The sequence below is a fragment of the Homarus americanus genome, unplaced genomic scaffold (assembly GCF_018991925.1).
Source record: "Homarus americanus isolate GMGI-L3 unplaced genomic scaffold, GMGI_Hamer_2.0 scaffold13603, whole genome shotgun sequence".
NCBI classification, from domain to species: Eukaryota; Metazoa; Arthropoda; class Malacostraca; order Decapoda; family Nephropidae; genus Homarus; species Homarus americanus.
The window spans coordinates 41,849-68,077 of NW_024755719.1; the positions used below are offsets into that span (position 1 = coordinate 41,849).

The window sequence follows — 26,229 nt, forward strand, 5'->3', positions numbered from 1 at the left end:
ATTGTTAAATTAATAAACAGCTCCTGATTTATGTACTGTGCAGCCCTGTATATGTATTGAACGTATATCATTATGTCAAAATCACATGTAAGTTTGTATATTTGCAGCCACCGGATGCAACTCTATTAATAAACCGTTTATTATTATTATTATTATTATTATTATTATTATTATTATTACTATTATTATTATTATTTTACACACACGGACACCTTCCTTCCTTCCTAGAACTGCATTCATGACCCTCGTTTTCTTCATGAGGGGAAAACTGAAAAAAAATCTCTGTTCTTATTTTTCTTCCCTTTATTATTCTATGCTCGTCTTCCTCTCTCGTTTATAATAGTTACGGCCCCAAAAAGAAAACAAAATATATTAAAAACAACAACAAAAGTGTAAGTATTTCAAAGTAACTAAAGTTATTATTGATTGTATGTTGGGTAGAATTATTCGTTCGTTTTGTTTGCATCTATCTATCAATTTGTCCCTTATTCGTCATTGAGAGAGAGAGAGAGAGAGAGAGAGCTCGTGTTTAGAAATGTTGTAAGTGTCTTGCAAACAAATGGAGGTAGAGGCGGCGTGCTTGGGAGAGTTGAAGAGAAGGGAGAGGGATACTGAGGTGTGTGTGTGTGTGTGTGTGTGTGTGTGTGTGTCTACTTGTTATAGCACTCTTCTGTCATTTTCTATACTGTCTACTTACTGTCACAGCACTTTCCTGTTCCTTTCTACGATTATCCGGCAAGCTCTTACTTTTTATTCCTACTTGTAATCATAATACTCAGTAGTTTTCAATATACTTTCTCTAATTTTTACCTTGGTACTTCCCTCCCACTTTCTATACACTACTGTCTTGACACTTCCCTCTTGTATTGCATCTCACACCCTCCCTTATCATCTGTACTAATAAAAATAATCTTACTTTCGGTCTTATCACTGTTTGGTATTGGAATCGATTTAGAAAGCTAATCAACTTTCTCCAAGAGCACATGTACATAGATTACATGTACTTAGTCACATATATACTGTTTATATATGTTAAATATTATTATACATATATGACACAATGTTATTCATTTCTTACGGTACAAAAGTCTCCATAGAGTATAAGATGAAGTCTCGTGTTCATTAAGGTGAAGAACCGTGTTAGCGTGTGGTAAGTTGAAGCCCCGTGTTAGCGTGTGTTAAGTTGAAGCCCCGTGTTAGTGTTGGCCTGTGTTAAAGTGTGTAGTTGAAGCCCTGTTAGCGTGTGTTAGTTAGCCCCGTGTGTAGTGTGAATGAAGCCCCGTGTTAGCGTGTGTTATTGAAGCCCCGTGTTAGCGTGGTGTTGGAAGCCCGTTAGTCGTGTGTTGTTGAAGCCCCGTGTTAGCGTGTGTAGGAAGTGTTATGTGTAAGTTGAAGCCCCGTGTTAGTGTAAGGTTGGCCCCCGTGTTGGCGTGTGGAGTTGAAGCCCCTGTTAGCGTGTGTGTTGAAGCCCCTGTTAGCGTGGGTGTTGCCCCTGTGTAAGGTTAGCCCTGTAAGCTAGCGTGTGTGTTGGCCCCTGTGTTGAAGTGTGAAGTGTGAAGCCCCGTGTTAGGCGTGTGGTTGTGAAGCCCCGTAGTAGTGTGTGGTGTTAGCCCCGTGTTAGCGTGTGTGTTGAAGCCCTGTTAGAAGTGTGTTGAAGCCCCGTGTTAGGCGTGTGTGTTGTTGGCCCGTGTTAGCGTGTGTTAGCCCCGTGTGTGTTGGCCGTGTAGTGTTGTAAGCGTGTGTTAGCTGTGGTTGAAGCCCCGCGTGTGTAGTGTTGGAAGCCCCGTGTTAGCGTGTGTAAGTTGAAGCCCCGTGTTAGCGTGTAAGTTGAAGCCCCTGTAAGAAGTGTGGTGTTGAAGCCCCGTGTTATGTGTAGCCCGTTAGCGTGTGAGCCCTGTTAGCGTGTGGTAAGGTGAAGCCCCTGTAGCGTGTGGTAAGGTGAATGTTAGCGTGTAGTGTTGGCCCTGTTAGCGTGTGGTAAGGAAGCCGTTGTGTGTAAAGGAAGCCCGTGTTAGCGTGGTAAGTCCGTGTTAGCGTGGTAAGGTAAGCCGTTAGCGTGTGGTAAAGTGAAACCCGGTTATGTGAGGAGTAATGTTAGCGTGTGGTAAGGTGATGCCCTGTGTCCGTTAAGGTGAAGCCCGAGCGTGTGTGGTGTGAAGCCCCGTGTGGTAAGAGAGGCGTCAAGTCACCAGGCTATGGAACACATTCCTACCTGGTTCATCATCGTGCCAATATTGGACTCTCCGGCACCTCCAAGTCACAAACTCCCAACACGTCTCAAACTCGCGTGTAAGTTTGGGAGAAATGTGTCGGATAGGCAGGCGTCTCCCACATACCAACCGAGGCGAACCTGAGGGGGTTATGGAGGAGGGGGTGACTTTTGTGTTTACTGTTCTTAAGTTATATAGTATTAAATATATATCTCTATACATAATTAAATATTGACAAATTAACTTTACAACCCCTATATAAGAGAAGAGTGTTGCTGTTAACCGTGACGTCTCCTTGTTAAAAATGAGGATATTTGGAGTGGAGGTTTTGAGCAGTAGGCGGTTGTATGGCATAGGACAGACAGTGTTTGTGCAGGTGGTAAGGAGTTCAACGCTGTGTTATTCCGGGGAGTACAGGTAAAGTTTTGGTATTCAAGATGTCCTCGACGGCCTATGGCAAGTGTGTGATGGCACGTTTGAGTGTCTTGATGGTACTATTGTAGTTCGGCACAACACTGACTGTGAAAGTATCTAAAACACACTCAGGGTCATTATTATTGATTGTTTTGATGAGCTTTCTCCTGTACCGAGTCGAGGAAGTAAAGTACCCCAGCACCTCGGCCAGCCTAACAGATGGCCAACACGATATACATAAACGGCTACCCCAACTGTTCACCAGTAGAGTAGCGTCTGGCTCTGAACACGAGTCCAAGCTCTACTGTAACAAGTTCGACCAGAGACTTGACGAACCTTGCTTTAGTAACACTTAGAGAGGTAATATGTCTCGATGCCGTGTGATGCTGGGATGATGCTATGCGATGCTGGGATGATGCTGGGACGATGTTGGGAGGATGATGGGACGATGTTGGGATGTGTGTTGTTTACAGTGGTGCTGAAGACCATTATGTTGGACGCACGCCACTAAGCTACGTGTCTCAGGTCTTACTATGGGGATGAGGGTGTCCGTAGGGTATAGAGTGTCTAGTGTGTCTGTAGAGTGTCTAGTGTGTCTGTAGAGTGTCTAGTGTGTCTGTAGAGTGTCTAGTGTGTCTGTAGAGTGTCTAGTGTGTCTGTAGAGTGTCTAGTGTGTCTGTAGAGTGTCTAGGTGTGTTCTGAGAGTGTCTAGTGTGTCTGTAGAGTGTCTAGTGTGTCTGTAGAGTGTCTAGTGTGTCTGTAGAGTGTCTAGTGTGTCTGTAGAGTGTCTAGTGTGTCTGTAGAGTGTCTAGTGTGTCTGTAGAGTGTCTAGTGTGTCTGTAGAGTGTCTAGTGTGTCTGTAGAAAGATCTGGTAGGAAAAACGAAGAGGGGAGAGGGAGACCAGAAAAGGAAAAGAGGAATAAAAGAAAAAAAAGGATAGAGAGAGGAGAAGAATGGGGGAAGAGAGAGAATGAAAGAACAGTGAGAAAGTGAAGGACTAAATCAGCGTATGAAGAGAGGTAGAAAGGAGAGGAAAATGAGAATGCAGAGACAGAAGGGATAACTAGGAAGAAAAGTGAGTGGAGGGAGGTAAAAAGGGGAGAGGGGAGGTGAGGGAGAGTAGGGAGGTGAGGGAGAGTAGGGAGGAGGGAGAGGGAGGTGGAGGGGAGAGTAGGGGAGGTGAGGGGAGAGGGAGGATGGACGTAGGGGAGGTGAGGGAGAGGGAGGTGAGGAGAGTAGGGGAGGAGGGAGAGTAGGGAGGTGAGGGAGAGTAGGGAGGTGAGGGAGAGTAGGGAGGTGAGGGAGAGTATGGAGAGGAAAGAGTCATTAACCTTAGATCGTTACGTCAAGATAGTGCGGGAAAGTGGGAGGGAGTGTGTGGGTGTGTAGAGGTAGAGGTAGAGGTGTGGGAGGGGAGTGTGTGAGTGTGTGAGGGGTAGAGGAGTGTGAGAGTGTGTGAGTGTGTGAGGGGTAGAGGTAGAGGTGAGAGTGTGTGAGTGTGTGGGAGGGGTAGAGGTATAGTGTGTGGGAGAGTGTGGGAGTGTGTGAGGGGTAGAGGCAGAGTGTTTGAGAGTGTGTGGAGGGTAGAGGCAGAGGTGTGGAGAGTGTGTGTGAGTGTGAGGGGTAGAGGTGAGAGGTGTGGGAGAGCGTGTGGGAGTGTGAGGGGTAGGAGGCAGAGGTGTGAGAGTGTGTGGGAGGGGTAGAGGCAGAGTGGGTGTGAGAGTGTGAGGTAGAGGCAGAGTGTGAGAGGTGTGAGGGGTAGAGGCAGAGTGTGTGAAAGTGTGTGAGGGGTAGGGCAGAGGTGAGAGGTGTGAAGGGTAGAGGCAGAGTGTGTGGAGAGTGTGTGAGGGGTAGAGGCAGAGTGTGTGAGAGTGTGTGAGGGGTAGAGGCAGAGGTGTGTGAGAGTGTGGAGGGGTAGAGGCAGAGGTGGGAGAGTGTGTGAGGGTAGAGGCAGGTGTGAGAGTGTGTGAGGGGTAGAGGCAGAGGTGTGAGAGTGTGTGAGGGGTAGAGGGGTAGAGTGTGAGACTAGTGAGGGGTAGATGTAGAGGTGTGAGAGTGTGTGGAGGGTAGAGGTAGAGGTAGAGTGTGTGTGTGTGAGGGGTAGAGGTAGAGAGGGACTATGTGAGTGTGTGAGGGGTAGAGTGTGTGAGACTGTGTGAGGGGTAGAGGTAGAGTGTGTGAGGGGTAAAGGTGAAATGTGTCAAAAATCTATCAAATTAGCTCTAAGAACGCACTCGCAATGCATTAAAACACACTTACAATATCTAAAACATCCTTCACACTAAGAACATACTTTATAACAATCCAGTACACCCTGACAATATTATCTACACAACTTATAATACTTAAGAACACACTTATTGTACTTTCAAATACTTACAATAGTTTAAAACACTTGAATATTTTAAGACTTCAATTCCATTACTTTTTCAACTTATTTTCAATAGTTAAAGAAGCACACACACTTACAACTATTACTCACACCTTCCTTTCCTTCCTCTCTCTCTCTCTCTGCTTCCTTCTTTTCCCTCACTTTTTCCTTCCATTCCTTCCTCCCTCCCTCCTTTCCCTCACTCTCCATTCTCTCTCCCCTCTCTTTCCCTCACTCTCTCCCTTCTTTCCCTCACTCTTCCTTCCATTCCTCCTCCCTCCCTCCCTCCTCCTTCTCACTCTCCATTCTCTCTCCCCCTTCCCTCACTCTCTCCCTCTTTCCTCACTCTCTCCCTTTCTTCCTCACTCTCTTCCTTTCCTAACTTCCTCCCACTTCCTCCCTCCCTTCTCCCCACGATGGAGTAGTAAACGCCAGAAGAGTGAACGCCAGAAGAGTGAACGCCAGAGGAGTGAACGCTGTAGGTGTTAGGTTCCAACTTCCATTTTAGTGAGAACAGAAGGAAACAATTATATTCACAACAGTACAAGAGGCGAGAGCTTTCTGAGTGGACGATTGGAAGAGTTGGAATGATTGGTGGTTGGAATGAATGGTGGTTGGAATGATTGGTGGTTGGAATGAATGGTGGTTGGAATGAATGGTGGTTGGAATGATAAGAATGGTGGTTGGAATGAATGGTGGTTGGAATGATTGGTGGTTGGAATGAATGGTGGTTGGAATGAATGGTGGTTGGAATGATTGGTGATTGGAATGAATGGTGGTTGGAATGAATGGTGGTTGGAATGAATGGTGGTTGGAATGATTAGTGACTGGAATGAATGGTGGTTGAAATGAATGGTGGTTGGAACGAATGGTGGTTGGAACGAATGGTGGTTGGAATGAATGGTGACTGGAATGATTGGTGACTGGAATGATTGACAATTAGAATGAATAATGAATGAGAAGAACCAAACCAAACCTAACCTAACCCAACCTAACTTTTTTACCCCATAACTAAGAAGGGCGAAATCTGTGGCTCTTCCCTGTAGAGTATACCACTATCTTGCCCTAATGGTAGACTTTATAAGAGTTTTTCGATAATGAATGTTTGTCGGGGTTGGAATGAGTCTTATGGTTTAAATATTTTTCATTAGATAGATAGATAGATAGATAGATATAGATAGATAGATAAGTAGATAGATAGAACGATAGGTAGATAGATGGATGGATGGATGAAAGAAGAAGAATGCTCAACTACCTCGGTAACTTATTCAAAACTGCAAAGTCAGGGAAGACGAAAAGGAGAGGAGGAGGAGGAGGAGGAGGAGGAGGAGGTGAGGAGGAGGAGGAGGATGATAATGATGACGATGATGACGAGGGGAGGAGGAAGAACATAGAGGGAAGAGGAAGAAGAGGAGGTGGAGGAAGAAGAGGAGGTGGAGGAAGAAGTAGAAGAGAAAGAAGTAGAAGAGGAAGAAGTAGAAGAGGAAGAAGAAGAAGAAAAAGAAGAAGAAGAAGAGGAAGAAGTAGAAGAGGAAGAAGAGGAGGTGGAGGAAGAAGAGGAGGTGGAGGAAGAAGTAGAAGAGGAAGAAGTAGAAGAGGAAGAAGAAGAAAAAGAAGAAGAAGAAGAGGAAGAAGTAGAAGAGGAAGAAGTAGAAGAGGAAGAAGAAGAAGAGGAAGAGAGACGAAGAGGAGGAGGAGGAAGGAAGAGAAAACAGTGCTCCTCTTTATCCAAACACATTTTAAGAGGCTCCCAAATCGTGGTCGTGTTTTCTGGTGCAACGTCGACACTGTTTCCTGGACCAGACCGCCTAGTATAGGATTGGTCGTGTGTGTGTGTATGTGTGTGTGTGTGTGTGTGTGTGTGTGTGTGTGTGTGTGTGTGTGTGTACGATATCATGATGCACAATACATAAATCGTACTTTGTCCCTCCTCTCTCCTTCCCCTTCCAAAATACTGGCTGACTCTCATTTCTTCCTCTCATTACCATTCTATGACACTCCCTCCCTCACTCCCCACTCAATTACCCACATTCTCATTACACTCCCCTCTCACTGTCGCCTCTCCTCTCAAGTATGCATTCCCACACTCATCCACCTTTGATCTTTTTCGCTCTTCTTATTTCATTATATATAAATTAATGGCTGCGGAAAAAAGAGAGAAAAGATGATCTATCTCTATTTAATTCTATTTATTTAGTTAATTATATGAATTATTATTTACATATCACATACACGTCAATTCTTTTTCGTCTTCATTTGATTCTTTCGTTAGTAATATTTAGTTCATTTCAGTTTTATCAACCTTTATTTTCATGTTTCCTTCGTTATGTGACTAAATATTTTTCATATATTTTCTTATCTGATACTGATTGGCATCTTCGTCTGATACAACCTGACACGAGGTGACCTAGCATGACCTAACGTGACCTAGCATGACCTAACGTGACCTAGCATGACCTAACGTGACCTAGCATAACATAACGTGACCTAGCATGACATGAGGTGACGTAGCATGACCTCACGTGACCTAGCGTGACATGAGGTGACCTAGCATGACCTAACGTGACCTAGCATGATATGAGGTGACCTAACGTGACCTAGCGTTACATAAGGTGACCTAACCAAGCATGACCTGAACTTAGGTTACCTGACCTGACCTAACCTGACCTTATTACTTAATGATTGACCTTCTATACCATCACCCTCAAGATCCCACGCACACGACTCTCTCTCTCTCTCTAAGTATTCATCCACCTGTCCACTCATATCTATCTATCTATATTATCTATCCCTCTATTTATATATCTATCTCTCTTTCTACTAATTTGTTTATCTCGCTATCAATCTCCCTCGCCCCATCCATCGATTCATCCATCCATTCATCCATCCATCCATCCATCCATCTATCTATCTATCCATCTATCTATCTATCTATCTATCTATCCATCCATTGATCTATCTATCTATCAATCTATCTATCTATCCACCTGTGTATCAATCTACATATCGCTCACACATAAAAATTGGCATATAAAACTTTCACTTTGACTGAGGCGACCAACAGCACTTTCCCTTTAAAAGCGAACAGTATAAATTTCACAACGATCTGACTCTCACTTTCACAAACAATGGACTTTCACTTTCACAAACAATGGACTTTCACTTCACAAACAATGGACTTTCACTTTCACAAACAACTAACTTTCACTAACAACGGACTCTCACTTTCACAAACAACGGGCTCTCGCTTTCACAAACAACGGACTCTCACTTTCACAAACAACGGGCTCTCGCTTTCACAAACAACGGACTCTCACTTTCACAAACAACGGACTCTCGCTTTCACAAACAACGGACTCTCACTTTCACAAACAACGGACTCTCACTTTCACAAACAACGGGCTCTCGCTTTCACAAACAACGGACTCTCACTTTCACAAGCAACAAACTCTCACATTCACTAACAAGTCCTGGCTGTCACAAACGCCCCAAAACAGAACTTTCTTCAAACAATAAACTCCAATACGATAAACTTATTCACGACGTCACAACATATCCTTCGCTGATAAACACAGAGTTGTCACTGATGGTGTTAAATACTGACGATGTATATAAGGTAAATGAACTACCAAAACAATAAACGTAAGAAAGGGATTCAATTAGGTATCTAAACTATCAAATTAAAACAAAAGACGTAAGAATGGGATTTAATATGGCGCTAAAAGTGTTAGGAATGATGACAAAACTAAATTAGACAGGGAGTTAAAACCTAAACGCGGTAAAGAGAGGACTCAGTACACGACTAACTTAAATGTCTACTACGCGAACAGTAGAAGTATGAGAAACAAAATGGATGATATTAGGGCCTTGGTATGTACCGAAAAAATCGATATAATAGCATTCACTGAAACATGGATCAACCTAGACTCACGTGAGTTATCGGTCGAATACCAAATTGCGGGTTACAAATTGTTCCATACCGATAGGCAGACCAGGAAAGGAGGCGGGGTAGCAATCTATGTCAGGGATAATCTGAAGTGTGAAATAAATAAGGAAATAAAAACTGAGCGGAATACAGAAACACTTTGGATAGAATTAATCGACGGTAGGGAAAAATTAATCATAGGAGTAATATATAGACCTCCCAATCTTGATAGAGTTAATGAGCGACTTATCTGGGATAAAATGCGCAGGGCTTCCATACACAACAAAGTCTGTTTAGTAGGCGATTTTAACCTTGGCCAAATAGATTGGACTGACCTTAAGGGTAACTCAGTAGCAGAGGATTTCCTCGAAACGATCCAGGACTGTTTCCTAAGTCAACATATAACCGAACCCACCCGGGGTAATAATATACTCGATTTAGTTCTGTCGAACAGTGAAAACCTCATTAGCAATGTCGAGGTAGGGAACGAACTTGCAAACAGCGATCACAAAGAAATTAGATTCCAGCTAGATTTTCAGGTCAGACGTAAGGAAAATTCCAGTAAAGTCCCAGATTTCAGAAGGGCAAACTTTGATAGTTTAAAGGGGCAGCTGAGAGAGGGGGTGTCGCGCTTGGGCGTGAACCTGACAGATGACACCGACCTGATAACGAGATCTGAGATTGTCGAGTTCCACGACAATTTAAATAGTGAATTACTTAATGCACAAAGGCAGAACATACCATACAAAAAACTCAGATCAGACAACAATGACCCTAAATGGATAAATAATTATTTAAAGAACAGTATTGGCCAAAGGAAGGCTATAGGTAGAAGGATAAACTGTGGCGAAATTTACCTCCGGGAGTATTATAAGGTATTGGCCGGTAGGGTTAAGACCGAGATAAGAAAAGCATAGAGGAATAATGAACTGAAGATAGCAAGGGAGGCGAAGACAAACCCCACAGGATTCTACCAAATGTATCAAACTAAAACACGAGATAAGATTGGACCAATACAGTCAAATACCGGCGAGCTAACTGATAACGACAGAGAAATGAGCAATAATCTGAATAAATATTTTTCAACAGTTTTCACCACCGAAAATTTAAACATGATACCCGAGGCACCGACTCTATTCAGAGATAGTGAAGAAAATAAATTAATCGAGATAGTAGTGACTAGTAACAATGTTAATAAGCAAATAGACAAACTGAAGCCTAATAAGTCACCTGGTCCCGATGAGATATTTGCCAGAGTATTAAAGGAATGTAAGGAAGAGCTTAGTATGCCCTTAGCAAAGTTGTTTAACATGTCATCAAAAACAGGTGTAGTACCAGAATCCTGGAGGATAGCAAATGTAATTCCAATTTTCAAGAAGGGGGATAGATCACTATCCTCTAACTACCGCCCAATCAGTCTAACATCAATAGTAGGCAAATTACTAGAATCAATCATTTCAAACTCTATTCGAAACCACCTGGAGAAGCACAAGTTGATCAATGATTCCCACATTGGCTTCACAAGCGGGCGTTCATGTCTAACTAAGCTATTAACATTCTTTTCATCAGTTTTCGAATCGGTGGACGAGGGGCACAATTATGATGTGGTATATCTCGAGTTTAGCAAAGCCTTCGACAGAGTCCCCCACGAAAGACTAATTAGAAAGGTAGAAGCGCATGGCATCAAAGGTAATATCCTTAAATGGATTAGGGCGTGGTTACGGGACAGGAAACAGCGAGTGAGCATAAACTGCACTAAATCGCATTGGAGCAACGTCACTAGTGGAGTTCCCCAAGGCTCAGTACTTGAACCATTATTATTTATTACATATATAAACGACATAGATATCGGCATAGACAGCAACATTTGCTGATGACACTAAAATAGGAAGTGTAATTAAATCTTACGAGGACTCTGCAAAACTACAGGAAGATCTAAAAAAAATTTTCGAATGGTCAGAAAGATGGCAGATGAAATTCAATGTGGACAAATGTAAAGTACTCAGTATAGGAGATGTAAACAGGGAAACCAGTTACCAGATGAACAACGATGCCATTGTGGAATCCGACTGCGAGAGAGATTTAGGAGTAATGATAAGTAGGAATCTTAAGCCAAGTAAACAATGTGTTTTTGCTCGTAACAAGGCTAATAAAGTACTTGAGTTCATACAAAGGAGTGTTAGTTACAAGACTAGCGAGGTCATCTTAAAATTATATCTAGCCCTTGTGAGACCTCACCTGGATTACGCAGTTCAGTTCTGGTCACCGTATTACAGAATGGATATAGAATCCTTGGAAAGAATCCAGAGGAGAATGACAAGACTAATCCCGGGCATTAGGAACCTTGAGTACAGAGACAGGTTAAAGCATCTTAATTTGCACTCCCTCGAGAGACGTAGAGTGAGGGGCGACATGATAGAGGTGTATAAATGGAAGTCAGGGTTAAACAAAGGGGACATTACAAAGGTACTCAAACTATCCAACCAGGAGCGAACTCGTAACAATGGTTTTAAATTAGACAAATTTAGATTTCGGGTTGAAATAGGTAAACACTGGTTTGGAAACAGAGTAGTGGATGAATGGAACAAGTTACCAAATATCATCATTAACTCGAATACGCTGGATAGCTTCAAACATAGGTTGGATGCTTATATGAGCAATAGGGGTTGGGCATAAACGGGACTGCCCAGTAAGGGTCAATAGGCCCGCTGCAGTTTCCTCCATTCTTATGTTCTTATGTATCAAATCAAATCAGTAAACGTAAGAAAGGAATCAATAAGGTATTGAAACTATCAAATCAAAACAAAAGACGCAAGAATAGGATTTAATATGACGCTAAGACTATCAGCTCAAAACAATAAACGTAGCAAAGGAATCAATAAGGTATTTAAACTATCAAATTAAAACAAAAGACGTATGAATAGGATTAAATATGGCGCTATGAGTATCAAATCAAAACAAATAAAATGTGTGTGGAAGAATTGGATACAAGGGACGAGCCTGTCAAGTTCTAGATTAATTGACCGAGAACTGAAGGAGAGATGATTAATAGCTTATTGTTTGAGAGAAAGAAAGAAGAAGAAATAATATTACGATAACACTTTGTCACTCTCTTAATAATGGAATGGTATTTATCCAACAGCTAAAATGCCTTCACCTTAAATTCCTACAGCTAAAATTCCTTCACCTTAAACGCCTACAGCTAAAATTCCTTCACGTAAAACTCCCACAGCTAAAATTCCTTCACCTTAAACTCCTACAGCTAACATTCCTTCACCTTAAACGCCTACAGCTAAAATTCCTTCACCTAAAACCCCTACAGCTAAAATTTCTTCACCTAGAACCCCTACAGATAACATTCCTTCACCTTAACTTCCCAAAGCTAACATTCCTTCACCTTAAATCCTATACCTTAACTCCTACAGCTAAAATTCCTTCACCTAAAACCCTTACAGCTAAAATTTCTTCACCTAAAACCCCTACAGATGACATTCCTTCACCTTAAACTCCCACAGCTAACATTCCTTCACCTTAAACTCCAACAGCTAAAATTCTGGCAGCTTATGACCCAGTCTTGACGTTCTGATTGTTCATCTTCGTCTTTTATAGCTTTCGTCTTCAACAGCCAACCATACCAAGGTTGAGAGCCCCCACAGCTAAAACTTTCACAGCGCTAACCTAACCTGACTTATTATTAAGCTAACAACCATCCAGTTATCATTCCACTAACACTCCCAGAGCTAGAATGCACAGAGATAAATTCACCACAGCTAACAGTATCACAGGAAACTCTCACAAAGCTTCCACTTCCACAGCTAAAACTTTTACTCCCCGAACTCGTTAACTTTTATTCAGGAAATACTCGTTCAGCTCATATTCCTAAAAAAAAAAAAATATAACAGCTATCACTACCACAGCTAATACTACTTCCATACAGCTATTTTTATCACCAGTGACTCTTCCACAGCTAATGTATAGTAAATCCAAAGTAAACTCTCTTACAGATTTTCCACTCCCTCAGATACTCTCCTAAAATTATACCATAGTTTTCACTCCCACAGCTTATATTATCACCAGTGACTCTCCTTCAGCTAATGTATCCACTGGTAACTCCAAAGAACTCCCTCAGTTCCTACAGCTAACACCGCTACACTTAACAATACCACACCTGAGGCTCTCCCCCAATTAAAACTTCCATAACGACCATTCTTAAAGCTAACGTCCTCAAAGCTAACACTACCTTAGCAAACACAGTAGAGGTAAAAATCCCCCACAGCTAACACTCCCACACCCTAACACCGTATAACTTTCACAAAGCTAACCCTCTAACAGCTAACACCTACAGATAATTCACCGGCAGCTAAAGTTCCCGTGATTACTACCCTTACAGCTAACACCTCCTACAGCTTAGACTCCCACAACTAACACTCCACAGCTAACACTCCCACAGCTAACACTCCCACAGCTAGCACTCCCACAGCTAGCACTCCCACAGTTAACACCTTCCACAGTTAACACCTCCCACAGCTAACACCCCCCACAGCTAACACTCTCACAGCTAAGAGTGACGTCCTCGTAGTGAAGGGGTTACCGTTAGAGTGCAGTACTCGTAATATAGCGACTAATATAATGATAAGATATGTATTCAGCCGGCCCACGCCATGTTAATACGCCAGGTTAGGAGGCCGTAGTTGACGTGTTTTGTGAGAGCTGCCCGCCTCTTGTACGTCCCTCTTTCGTGGTTATCACTTGGGAGTGGTATTTTTTTGTTTCTTGTTAAACACACCGCAACTAACACCACCACAGCTGACACCACCACCGGTAACATACCACCACAGCTAAATACGACCACCGCTACCACAGCTAAACACCACCACCGCCACCACAGCTAAACACCACCACCGCCACCACAGCTAATACCCCCCCTCTCAGGTCCTTAGGGCTTGGGGTCGCCTCTGTCGAAACGAAACTTGCTGAGAGCCAACCAGGCGACCGAGGCGACCGACCAGACGAGTCCAGTAAGCCTAGAGTCGGTCGTTCCCCTTGAAGAGACCAGCCGCGGGGGACGAGGAAAAGTGGGGAGAGAGAAGAGGGAGAGGGGAGAGGAGAGGAGAGGGGGAGGGGATGGAGGAGGAAGAGGAGGAGAAAGAGGGATAGGGTAGAAAAAGAAGGGAGAGGGGAGGGGGAGGAAGGGTGAGTGGGAGGAAGGGAGGGAAGATTATAGGACAAGAGTAGCGGAGAGAGAAGGGGGGAGGAGGAGAGAGGAGTGTGTATATATATGTATGTGTGAGAGAGAGAGAGAGAGAGAGAGAGAGAGAGAGAGACGGTGGGTAGATGGATGGTATAAGTTAATGGTAGTAGTAGGATTGGCTATGAAAGTAGCAGTGATAGTGGTGGTCGTCGTAATGGTGGTAGTAGTAGTAGTAGGTGTAGTAGGTAGTAGTGGTAGTATTGTAGTAGGTGTAAAAGTAATAAATTAACCGTGGTGGTGGTACTGACGATGGTAGTGGTAGTGTTGGTGGTTGTTGTGGTGGAGAGGTTCTCACCCCCACCACCAGGGGAAATAAGAGGGGAAGGCCGATAACTTCAGTCTTAAATGACACATCACTTAGCCTCTAGGTAGAAAGGTAAGAGTAGCTGACAGTGAGGGGAGAGTGGCTGACAGTGAGGGGAGAGTGGTTCACAGTGAGGGGAGAGTGGCTGACAGTGAGGGGAGAGTGATTCACAGTGAGGGGAGAGTGGCTGACAGTGAGGGGAGGGTGGTTCACAGTGAGGGAGAGTGGCTGACAGTGAGGAGAGTGGTTCACAGTGAGGGAGTGGCTGACAGTGAGGGAGGTGGTTCTGAGTGAGGGAGAGTGGCTGACAGCAAGGTGAGGAGTGACTGACAGTGATTGGAAAGTGGCTGACAGTAAGGTGAGGAGAGTGGCTGACAGTGATTGGAAAGTGGCTGACAGTAGGCTGACAGTGATTGGAAAGTGGCTGACAGGTCAGGTGAGGTGGCTGACAGTGAGGGGAAGTGGCTGACAGTGAGGGAGGGGAGAGTGGCTGACAGTGAGGAGAGTGGCTGACAGTGAGTGGCTGACAGGAGGGAGAGTGGCTGACAGTAAGGTGAGAGAAGTGGCTGACAGAAGGTGAGGGGAGAGTGGCTGACAGTGAGGGAGAGTGGCTGACAGTAAGGTGTGAGGGAGTGGCTGACAGAAAGGTGAGGGGAGAGTGACTGAGAGTGAGGAAAGCGGCTGACAGTGAGGGAAGAGCGGCTGACAGTGAGGAGAAGCGGCTGACAGTGAGGGAGAGCGGCTGACAGCAAGGTGATGGGGAGTGGCAGACAGTAAGGCGATAGAAGTGGCTGACAATAAGGTGAGGGAGAGTGGCTGACAGTTAGGTGAGAAATGGCAACATCAAGATATGGACAGGGGAAGGAAGAATGATTGAACGATGATTAGGAAGTAAAAAAAAACAGTTGATAAATTAGAGGAATGACAACAATGTTAAATAATAATAATAATAATAATAATAATATAATAATAATAATAATGTAATATTCGTCAGAGGTGCGCGGGGGAATCTGGGAAAAATCTGGGAAACTGGGGAAGATGTGAGGTTTTAGGAATGAAGGAGTTGGTGTGAAAGAAAAAAAAAATCTAACATTTCTTTCACCGTGAATTTAATCTGTCGTGTGGTGTGTGTGTGTGAGAGAGAGAGACTCAAATTACAAAATAACTGAGATCCATTGCCTTATTTTACTCATTTAAAGTCTTACTACGTCTCAAAGCTGATCTTAGCTTCCTAGAGTGGTGACATATCTGCTCCCACACCGCCCACACCTCCCGCCCACACCTCCCGCCCACACCGGTCTAGTCAACAAACTTCACTCACCACCGGGCGTCATCTATCGGCAGACGGAAGACAGTCACTCGGCGGAACTACTGTGTCCTGTCACTCATTTCCGTCACCTTTCATACTGCTATTGACGTGACTCGCGGAACTCTGAGTAAAATATCTGACGAGTTTGTTGTTGGTTGAATGTTTTAATATAAGCATGACTACTTGAGGTCTTCAAACCAAACCTAACCTAACCTAACCTAACCTAACCTAACCTAACCTAACCTACATTGGATATAGTTTTGTTATGCTACGATAATTAATGACGTCTTATGTATAACGAAGCACACTTTAAACCTCACATGAATTTCTTCTCGTCAAATTATACAAATATACATACTATACATAAACAAACAATACCTCACTAGTCGGGAATCGAACCCTGGACCTGTGCGTGTGAACAGGGATCGCTACCACCACGCCACAAAGACAACAAAAGCAAACATACATACATACAGAACATACATACATACATACATACAGTGACCTTACTATTAAACAAGGCCATTAAATATAACTACCATTACCTCCCCTAATACCTCGCCATGACAATTACCTGACCTTATTTTCTTTCACCTTTTGACATTCTTAACAAGGTCAGACCAGGTGTGAAATAATTAAATAGTATTTGCATGTTTGTCCGGATTCTACACTTGGTATAACAACACACACACACACACACACACACACACACACTCGGAAAAATACATATAAACACACACACACACACACACACATATATATTCAAGCAGATATACACACACATACAGAGAGAGAGAGAGTTGAGGGCAGTGGGAGGAGCTCTAGGGTTAAGCTACACACGGTTGACGTTCCATCAATACAACAACTGGTGGGTCCACCCATTGTACTAACACCCCTGGCCAACATACACAGCTTTTCTCACATCTACAATCCTGACCCAAATCTGTTTTATGTTTATACAATTATTCTTTTCCTGTGAGGGATTTGTTTTGGTTTTTCTTTACGTGTTTTTCAGCCTTTAAATGTAAAATAAATAATGAATAAATAATAATAATAAAAAAAAAGTTAATGATTATAGTTTATGAAAGATTGGTGTAGAATGTAATAGTTTTGTGTTTGTTAAAGGGAATGATGGGATGGTTTTTGTTTAATTTGTCTGTCTGTCTGTCTTTGTCTAATTCTCTATCTTTGCATTTGTTTCTGTTTGTTTCTGTCTATTGGTTTCTCTGTCTCTCTACATGTCTCTATCTGTGTTTGTCTGCGTGTCTGTCTAAAACTAAGTCTCCCTGTCTCTGTTTCTCTCTGTCAATCTGTCTGTCTGTCTGTCTCGATCTTCTTCCGTCATCTCCTTTCCCATTTGAGTGAATCGATTTTGCTTCTCCAGATGAGGTACGTGTGAGAGAGAGAGAGAGAGAGAGAGAGAGAGGGAGAGAGGGAGAGAGAGAGAGAGAGAGAGAGACAGAGAGAGATACTGTAGCTCTACTCACCAGTCTCAACCATACGTTAGACTTCATAATCTGGTTCTTCTCATTCTGAAAGAGATAATATCATATTATAGACGCCATCAGAGAATATATATATCATGGTAGAGAGATATCATGGTAGATAGAGAGATATCATGGTAGAGAGATATCATGGTATCATGGTCAATCCTGCTATCAAAATTATCATTATATTATATATTGGATGTAAGAGTTCCCGTAACACTGGACCCTATTACAGGTTGAGAGATAGAGAGACAGTTAAGGTTGAGAGATAGTGACACAGTTAAGGTTGAGAGATAGAGAGACAGTTAAGGTTGAGAGATAGAGACACAGTTCAGGTTGAGAGATAGTGACACAGTTAAGGTTGAGAGATAGAGATATAGTTAAGGTTGAGAGATAGTGACACAGTTAAGGTTGAGAGATAGAGAGACAGTTAAGGTTGAGAGATAGAGACACAGTTCAGGTTGAGAGATAGTGACACAGTTAAGGTTGAGAGATAGAGATATAGTTAAGGTTGAGAGATAGAGACACAGTTAAGGTTGAGAGATAGTGACACAGTTAAGGTTGAGAGATAGAGAGACAGTTAAGGTTGAGAGATAGAGACACAGTTCAGGTTGAGAGATAGTGACACAGTTAAGGTTGAGAGATAGAGAGACAGTTAAGGTTGAGAGATAGAGACACAGTTCAGGTTGAGAGATAGTGACACAGTTAAGGTTGAGAGATAGAGATACAGTTAAGGTTGAGAGATAGAGACACAGTTAAGGTTGAGAGATAGTGACACAGTTAAGGTTGAGAGATAGAGACAGTAAGGTTGAGAGATAGAGACACAGTTAGGTTGAGAGATAGAGACACAGTTAAGGTTGAGAGATAGAGACACAGTTAAGGTTGAGATAGTGACACAGTTAAGGTTGAGAGATAGAGACACAGTTAGGTTGAGAGATAGGACACAGTTAAGGTTGAGAGATAGTGACACAGTTAAGGTTGAGAGATAGTGACACAGTTAAAGGAGAGATAGAGACACAGTTAAGGTTGAGAGATAGAGATACAGTGTAGAGATAGAGACACAGTTAAGGTTAGAGATAGAGACACAGTTAAGGAGAGATAGAGACACAGTTAAGGTTGAGAGATAGAGACACAGTTAAGGTTGAGAGATAGTGACACAGTTAAGGTTGAGAGATAGTGACAACAGTTAAGGTTGAGAGATAGTGACACAGTTAAGGGAGAGATAGTGACACAGTTAAGTTGAGAGATAGAGACACAGTTAAGGTTGAGAGATAGAGACACAGTTAAGGTTGAGAGATAGAGACACAGTTAAGGTTGAGAGATAGAGACACAGTTAAAGGAGAGATAGTGACACAGTTAAGGTTGAGAGATAGTGACACAGTTAAGGTTGAGAGATAGTGACACAGTTAAGGTTGAGAGATAGGACACAGTTAAGGTTGAGAGATATGACACAGTTAAGGTTGAGAGATAGAGACACAGTTAGGTTGAGAGATAGAGACAGTTAAGGTTGAGAGATAGAGATACAGTTAAGGCTGAGAGATAGTGACACAGTTAAGGTTGAGAGATAGAGACACAGTTAAGGTTGAGAGATAGAGACACAGTTAAGGTTGAGAGATAGAGACACAGTTAGGTTGAGAGATAGTGACAGTTAAGGTTGAGAGATAGAGATACAGAAGGTTGAGATAGAGACACAGTTGGTTGAGAGATAGAGACACAGTTAAGGTTGAGAGATAGAGACACAGTTAAGGTTGAGAGATAGAGATACAGTTAAGGTTGAGAGATAGAGACACAGTAAAGGAGAGATAGAGACACAGTTAAGGTTGAGAGATAGAGACACAGTTAAGGTTGAGAGATAGTGACACAGTTAAGGTTGAGAGATAGAGACAGTTAAGGCTGAGAGATAGAGACACAGTTAAGGTTGAGAGATAGTGACACAGTTAAGGTTGAGAGATAGTGACACAGTTAAGGTTGAGAGATAGAGACACAGTTAAGGTTGAGAGATAGAGATCACAGTTAAGGTTGAGAGATAGTACACGTTAAGGTTGAGAGATAGAGATACAGTTAAGGTTGAGAGATAGAGACACAGTTAAGCTGAGAGATAGAGACAGTGTTAAGGTTGAGAGATAGAGAGACAGTTAAGGTTGAGAGATAGAGAGACACAGTTATAAGGAGAGATAGACACAGTTAAGGTTGAGAGATAGAGACACAGTTATGCTGAGAGATAGTGACACAGTTAAAGGAGAGATAGAGACAGTTGTAGAGATAGAGACACAGTTAAGGTGAGATAGAGAGAGAAGGTTGAGAGATAGAGACACAGTTGGTTGAGAGATAGTGACATAAGGTTGAGAGATAGAGACACAGTTAAGGTTAGATAGAGACACAGTAGTTGAGAGATAGAGACACAGTTAAGGTTGAGATAGAGACACAGTTAAGGTTGAGAGATAGAGACACAGTTAAGGCTGAGAGATAGAGACACAGTTATGAGAGATAGAGACACAGTTAAGGTTGAGAGATAGAGACACATAGGTTGAGAGATAGTGACACAGTTAAGGTTGAGATAGACACAGTTAAGGTTGAGAGATAGTAGACACAGTTAAGGTTGAGAGATAGAGACACAGTTAAGGTTGAGAGATAGAGACACAGTTAAGTAGAGATAGACACAGTTAAGGTTGAGAGATAGAGAGACAGTTAAGGTTGAGAGATAGAGACATTCCCCAAATTTGATGCCTCTGACACGATCACCTAAATGGAAGACTAAACTTGGTTGATTCTTTTATAATGTTTGCATAGTTCTCCATCAACGTAGTGGGGCAAGTTCAGTGCCCTAACTTAATACTACTTTACTGTGATTATTTCCGTCTCTCTCTCTCTCTGTCTTTCTGCTCAAATTTACTCTTACAAATATATTTTTTTATCAGGTGACGGCCAAGAAACACACAACTTTAAATGAAATCTTCCACAAGAAATTTACTATCCGAGTATCTTGTGTAGTTTCAGATTTGGTTTGGAGGCTGAGGTGGAAGTTTGGAGGTTAGGTGGGGGTTTGGAGGTCAGGTGGAGGTTTGGAGGTCAGGTGGAGGTTTGGAGGTCAGGTGGAGGTTTGGAGGTCAGGTGGAGGTTTGGAGGTCAGGTGGAGGTTTGGAGAAGGCCAGGTGGAGGTTTGGAGAAGGCCAGGAGGTCTGAGAAGGCTAGGTGGAGGTTTGGACGTCATGTGGAGGTGTGGAGGCCAGGTGAAGGGTGGAGGCCAGGTGAAGGGTGGAGGCCAGGTGGAGGCTTGAGGCCAGGTGAAGGGTGGAGGCCAGGTGAAATTATGGAGGAATGTCTATGTGGAGGTTTGGAGAACAGGCGGAAGTGTGGAGAGGTCAGGTGGAGGTGCTGCACACTATCCCTCCCACCACAGCACACTATCCTCCTCACCAGAGCACACTATCCCTCCCCACCACTGTACACTATCCCTCCTCACCACAGCACACTATCCCTCCTCACCACAGCACACTATCCCTCCTCACCACAGCACACTATCCCTCCTCACCACAGCACACTATCCTCCTCATCACAGCACACTATCTCCCACCACTGTACACTATCCCTCACCACAGCACCATCCCTCCCCACCACAGCACACTATCCCTCACCACAGCACACCATCCTCCCTCACCACTGTACACTATCCCTCCTCACCACAGCACACTATCCTCCTCACCACAGCACACTATCCCTCCTCACCACAGCACACTATCCCTCCTCACCCCTCACAGCACACTATCCCTCCTCACCACAGCACACTATCCCTCCTCACCACAGCACACTATCCCTCCTCACCAGCACACTATCCCTCCTCACCACAGCACACTATCCCTCCTCACCACCACACTATCCCTCCCCACAACAGCACACTATCCCTCCTCAACACAGACACACTATCCCTCCTCATCACAGCACACTATCCCTCCTCAACACAGCACACTATCCCTCCCCACCACAGCACACTATCCCTCCTCACCACAGCACACACAACCTCCCTCACCACTGTACACTATCCCTCCTCAACACAGAACACTATCCCTCCTCACCACAGCACACTATCCTCCTCACCACAGCACACTATCCCTCCCACCACAGCACACTATCCCTCCTCACCACTGCACACTCTCCCTCCTCAACACACAGCACACTATCCCTCCTCACCACAGCACACCATCCCTCCTCACCACAGCACACTATCCCTCCTCACCACAGCACACTATCCTCCCCACCACTGCACACCATCCCTCCTCACCAGCACACTATCCCCTCACCCACAGCACACTATCCCTCCTCACCACAGCACACTATCCCTCCTCCCCACAGCACTCTATCCCTCTTCACCACAGCACACTATCCCTCCCCACCCCTGTACACTATCCTCCTCACCACGACACTATCCTCCTCCCCACAGCACTCTATCCCTCTTCACCACAGCACACTATCCCTCCCCACCACTGCATACTATCCCTTGCCTCTGCTATGCTTAAGGGTGGTAGAGCAGAGCAGTGGTGGTGTATCACTGAGGGTGTGGCGTGTCTCTTGTTTCACCAACTATCGAAAATTTAATCTCATTTTTCGTTTTTAAGTAATTGCAGTTAGGGTGGGTGGGTGTGTGTGTGTGTGTGTGTGTGTGTGTGTGTGTGTGTGTGTGTGTGTGTCCTGGTTTGTAGAAAGGTCATTGATTTATGGGATTTTATACACAATTTTTTTCAAATTTGGGATAAGATTTTTCAGAACTATGTAATTAGTTTTTCAGAACGTTGGATTAATTTTTGTTTGAAAGTGGTGATAATTTTGCTGTCTTATCATTATTATTTTTAATTTATAATATTGTAAGAATTATTGACTTTATTTATTTATTTATTTTATTTTTTTTGGTTTGAGAGTTCTGATTTTTGGGGGAGGGGGAGGGGTTAGGAACTACGTAATATATGCTATTTCCCAGAACCATTATTCCTTCCTTCAAGAACTATGAATTTTTAACCAAGCGTTTCCCAGAACTCTGTGGACCTTACCATTCTTAGAACTAAGAAAACTTTGTATTTTTAAAAAATCATGATATAGTATTTTCCTTTCCTAAACAATTACGAAATTTTTCCCCTAAACTCTTAAGAAATAATACATAATAACTCTACTATAATACCAATATTAATCACTACAGCACCTAGCAGAATACATACGGTTACAGTACATAGGGGGTTTCAAAACATATCAAATCCATCATCTTAGAGCACTTGTTATGTGTTTTGTGTACACGAGAAGTCACACTATACTCACCACATTGATCAACTGGATGAAAGCCAAGCCAAAAGCCACATCCACGTTGTATGTCATATTCTCCACAGGGCGGATGAGTTTGTTGTAGCCACGGAATAAATCCCTTACCAGTCTCTCTTCGTCCTCACTGCACACGCCTGCACGGGGGAAGACAAGAGGAAACATTAATAGTGGAAATTAATTAGGGCATAGAGGGAGGGGGGTAATTAGGGCATGGAGGAGTAGTTCAGGGTATAGGGAAGGAGGGGAGTAATTAGGGCATGGAGGAGTATTTCAGGTATAAGGAAGGGGGGAGGAGGTAATTAGGGCATGGAGGAGTATTTAGGGTATAGAGGGCATTAGGGGCACACGACGAGTCCGACATTACAAAACACTTAAAATGTAGTTAGGACTGAGACCCATACTGTATACCACAACACTCTGAGATGGCTGGAGGGGAGGGGGGGAGGATGGGGAGGAGGGAGGAGGGGAGGAGGAGGAGGAGGAGGGGGGGAGGATGGGTAGGAAGAGTAAGCTGCAGTTGGGAGAGGAAAGAGAGGGAGAGGAAGAGGACACAAAGAAAACATCCAAATTAAACATTATTTGAACATTTGTAAACATTTCTGAAAATTCTAACCATTAACAAGAATTAAAACCAAGAACCAAAAAATCATCACCATTACCTGCATCAATTAAGCCACAATACAGGTGTAAAGTAACTCCAGTGTGGTTTAGTTGACGTTAATATACCATACACGTCTCAACAAACATTCATATTTTATCAGTTGTATAATTATTATTTATTTGTGTCAGTCGTTCATTCCAAGCCTGAGTGAGGTGATTCATTCATATAATACTGAAAACCACAACGACTTATGTGAGTCGGTCGTGAGTTTTGACAGCATCGATTAGCTTTGAGAGAGAGAGAGAGAGAGAGAGATAACGGGAGGAGGGAGGGAGGGAGGTGATGGCTGGCCGTCCAACCGCCTTTCAACATCCGGGTAGGTGACCTGCGCTGAGAGAGAGAGAGAGAGAGAGAGAGAGACAGAGACCTTGCTGTTGATAACGAGATAGGAATATAACTCTTGAAAGAGGTAGAGGAAACGGAAGGGAGAGAAGGGAGGCAGGGAGGCGAGGGGGAGAGGAGGGAGGGAAATAGGGAGGGAAGTGTTACTTTTGCTCCCTTGTTCCTAGATGTCTCCTTGTATCGATAATAATAAGAGCAATAATGATAATAATAAATAATAATAATAATAATAATAAACACAATAAGAACTGAAAATAATAAATAATAAGAAATAACGAATGATATCCAAACGAGACAGATAGGCGAGAGAGAGAGAGAGAGAGAGAGAGTTTCATCTGACGGAGGAGGAGGTGGAGGCGTTGATGACAACATCCTTGTAACAGGTCGTCTGTCTAATGGAATTCCACCGTGGAAGATTTCATCGACATTATTTCCTGTCAAAATTGTAGCTTTCGAGTCCTTTTTATTGGGGAGCCCCATTGGGGAGTCCTTTCATTGGGGAGCCCTTCTATTGGGAGTCCTTTCTATTGGGAGCCCTTCTATTGGGGAGTCCTTTCTATTGGGAGACCTTTCTATTGGGGAGTCCTTTCTATTGGGAGCCCTTTCTATTGGGAGCCCTTTCTATTGGGGAGCCCTTTCTATTGGGGAGCCCTTCTATTGGGGAGCCCTTTCTATTGGGGAGCCCTTTCTATTGGGAGCCCTTCTGGGGAGCCCTTTCTATTGGGAGCCCTTTCTATTGGGGAGCCCTTTCATTGGGGGGAGCCTTTCTATTGGGAGTCCTTTCTATTGGGGAGTCCTTTCTATTGGGGAGCCTTTCTATTTGAATGTGTGTGTGGTAGCATACCACACACACACACACACACACACACACACACACACACACACACACACACAGGAAGACCTTACGGAAATGAAGAAAGTCTCTAAGGGTGTGCCTCAACCTTCTCCTTCTCTCCTCTCTCAAACCCTCCCTTTACCATATCTCTCCCTTCCTATTTCTCTCTCCATCTCTATCTATCTCTCGTTCTGTCTTACTCTCTTCTCGCTTGCTTTCTTTAGTGTTGCTTATCAATTTCTCTCTCTCTCTCTCTCTCTCTCATCATGTTTACACCACCAAGGAAACCCAAGTGACATTCAGCGTATTTTAAAGGACCCAATACTCCCCCCTGAGGAACGCCCGATGGTACCCCGGTAAATCCAGATTGGTGGGAGCATACAGACCGCTTCAGTAAACATCGCCTCTGGATATCCACACACCATATCCCCCCATAACAGGAAAAATAAATACGAAAAATAAAATAAAAATATATGTAGGGATTAAAAAAAAAATAATAAGAAAAACCTACACTTTTATACGAAAAACCCCGGAAAACGAAACGTGAGAATTTGATTGGTTGACGCCTGGAAGTATTATGTTCCTTTAGAGCCAACCAGGGCCCAGAGTTTTATATTTTGGAGAAGGAGAGAAGAATGTCAATTACAGTTGAAGTTTTCTGTGTATTTTCGACGCCATCTTGCAGTGAGTGAATGGTTTAGTTAGGAAGGGAAAGGCTAGGTAAGGAAGGTGGATAAGGAAGGGAAGTGGTGTGGTGAGGATAGAAGACGGGGAGGAAGGAGGTGGGTAGTAAAGGGGTGAGGATGGAATAGGAGGCTGTGGATGGGAAAGGAGTGGAGGGGATGGGAAGGTAGAGGAAGGGGAGGGTCGGTAGTAGAGGGATGTGGATGGAAAGGAAGGAGTGTAGATGGGAAAGGAGGGGATGGGTTGGGAGGGGAGTATTGGAAAGGATTTAACTCACGACTCACTGAGCATTAAGACTCACACTTCCGGTCTGGTAACTGGGTGTATAGGTCACCTGATGGTCAAGTGTAGAGTGAGTGAGTGAGTGAGTGAGTGAGTGAGTTATTTATCATCATGTGAGACGGAGAGACGGAGATAAAGACAGAGAGATAATTAGGATGAACGAGAGAGAAAGAGAAGAGGATAACCCGGAAAAAAAGAGACAGACCTCAACTTGGAAAAAGAGAGAAGCTATAAGAAAGAGACAAAGAGAGGGAAAGATAAAGAGGAAGAGAGAGAGACAAAGAGTGGGCGTGGTGTGTTGGGGAGAGTGGCGGTGTGTGTGGGGAAGGGGGCGGGGTACGTACCTACTAAGGACCCCTGTGTGTACCCTGTGTACCACCGGTCTCCTCACTTGCGAATGTGTACCAACTCTCTTAACTCTCTCTCTTTCTTTCTTTTACTCTCTCCCTGTCTCTTTCTCTCTTTCTCTCCTTTCCTCTCTCCCTGTCTCTTTCTCTCTCTCACTTACTCCTACTCAGCTTCTCGTTCTCTTTAATTTTGCCTCCCTTTTTCCTGTCTGTCTGTCTGTCTGTCTGTCTGTCTGTCTGTCTGTCTGTCTGTCTGTACCTCTTTGTTTCTTCCATTCTCCCTCTCTCTTTCCTTCTCTCACTCTTCCTCTCCCTCTCATTTCTTTTTATTTTTCTCTCCTTTGTTTATCTGTTTCTTTTTCTTTCTTTTTAACTCTTTATTATTCACTTTTTATTTCTATTTGTTGTCTACTTTTTCCAGTTTCTTCTCTCTCTTGTCTCCCTCTTTGTTGACTATCTCTCTCTGTCTAATTCTGTCGTTTTACTGTCTGTAACGCCA

The 26,229-nt window shown here is 43.5% G+C and overlaps 1 protein-coding gene across 3 annotated transcripts in view; it reads right to left on the reverse strand.

Annotated features, from left to right (window-relative positions):
- LOC121856644 (acetylcholine receptor subunit beta-like 1) overlaps positions 1-26,229 on the reverse strand; it is a 105,076-nt gene that overhangs the window by 26,155 nt on the left and 52,692 nt on the right. For all 3 annotated transcript variants that reach the window (XM_042352314.1, XM_042352313.1, XM_042352315.1), the window contains exons 2-3: positions 22,577-22,713; positions 17,273-17,317 (exon numbers count right to left, since the gene is read on the reverse strand). In XM_042352314.1, coding sequence (XP_042208248.1) covers positions 17,273-17,317; positions 22,577-22,713 — 182 coding nt within the window. The remainder of the gene's footprint in view (positions 1-17,272; positions 17,318-22,576; positions 22,714-26,229) is intronic.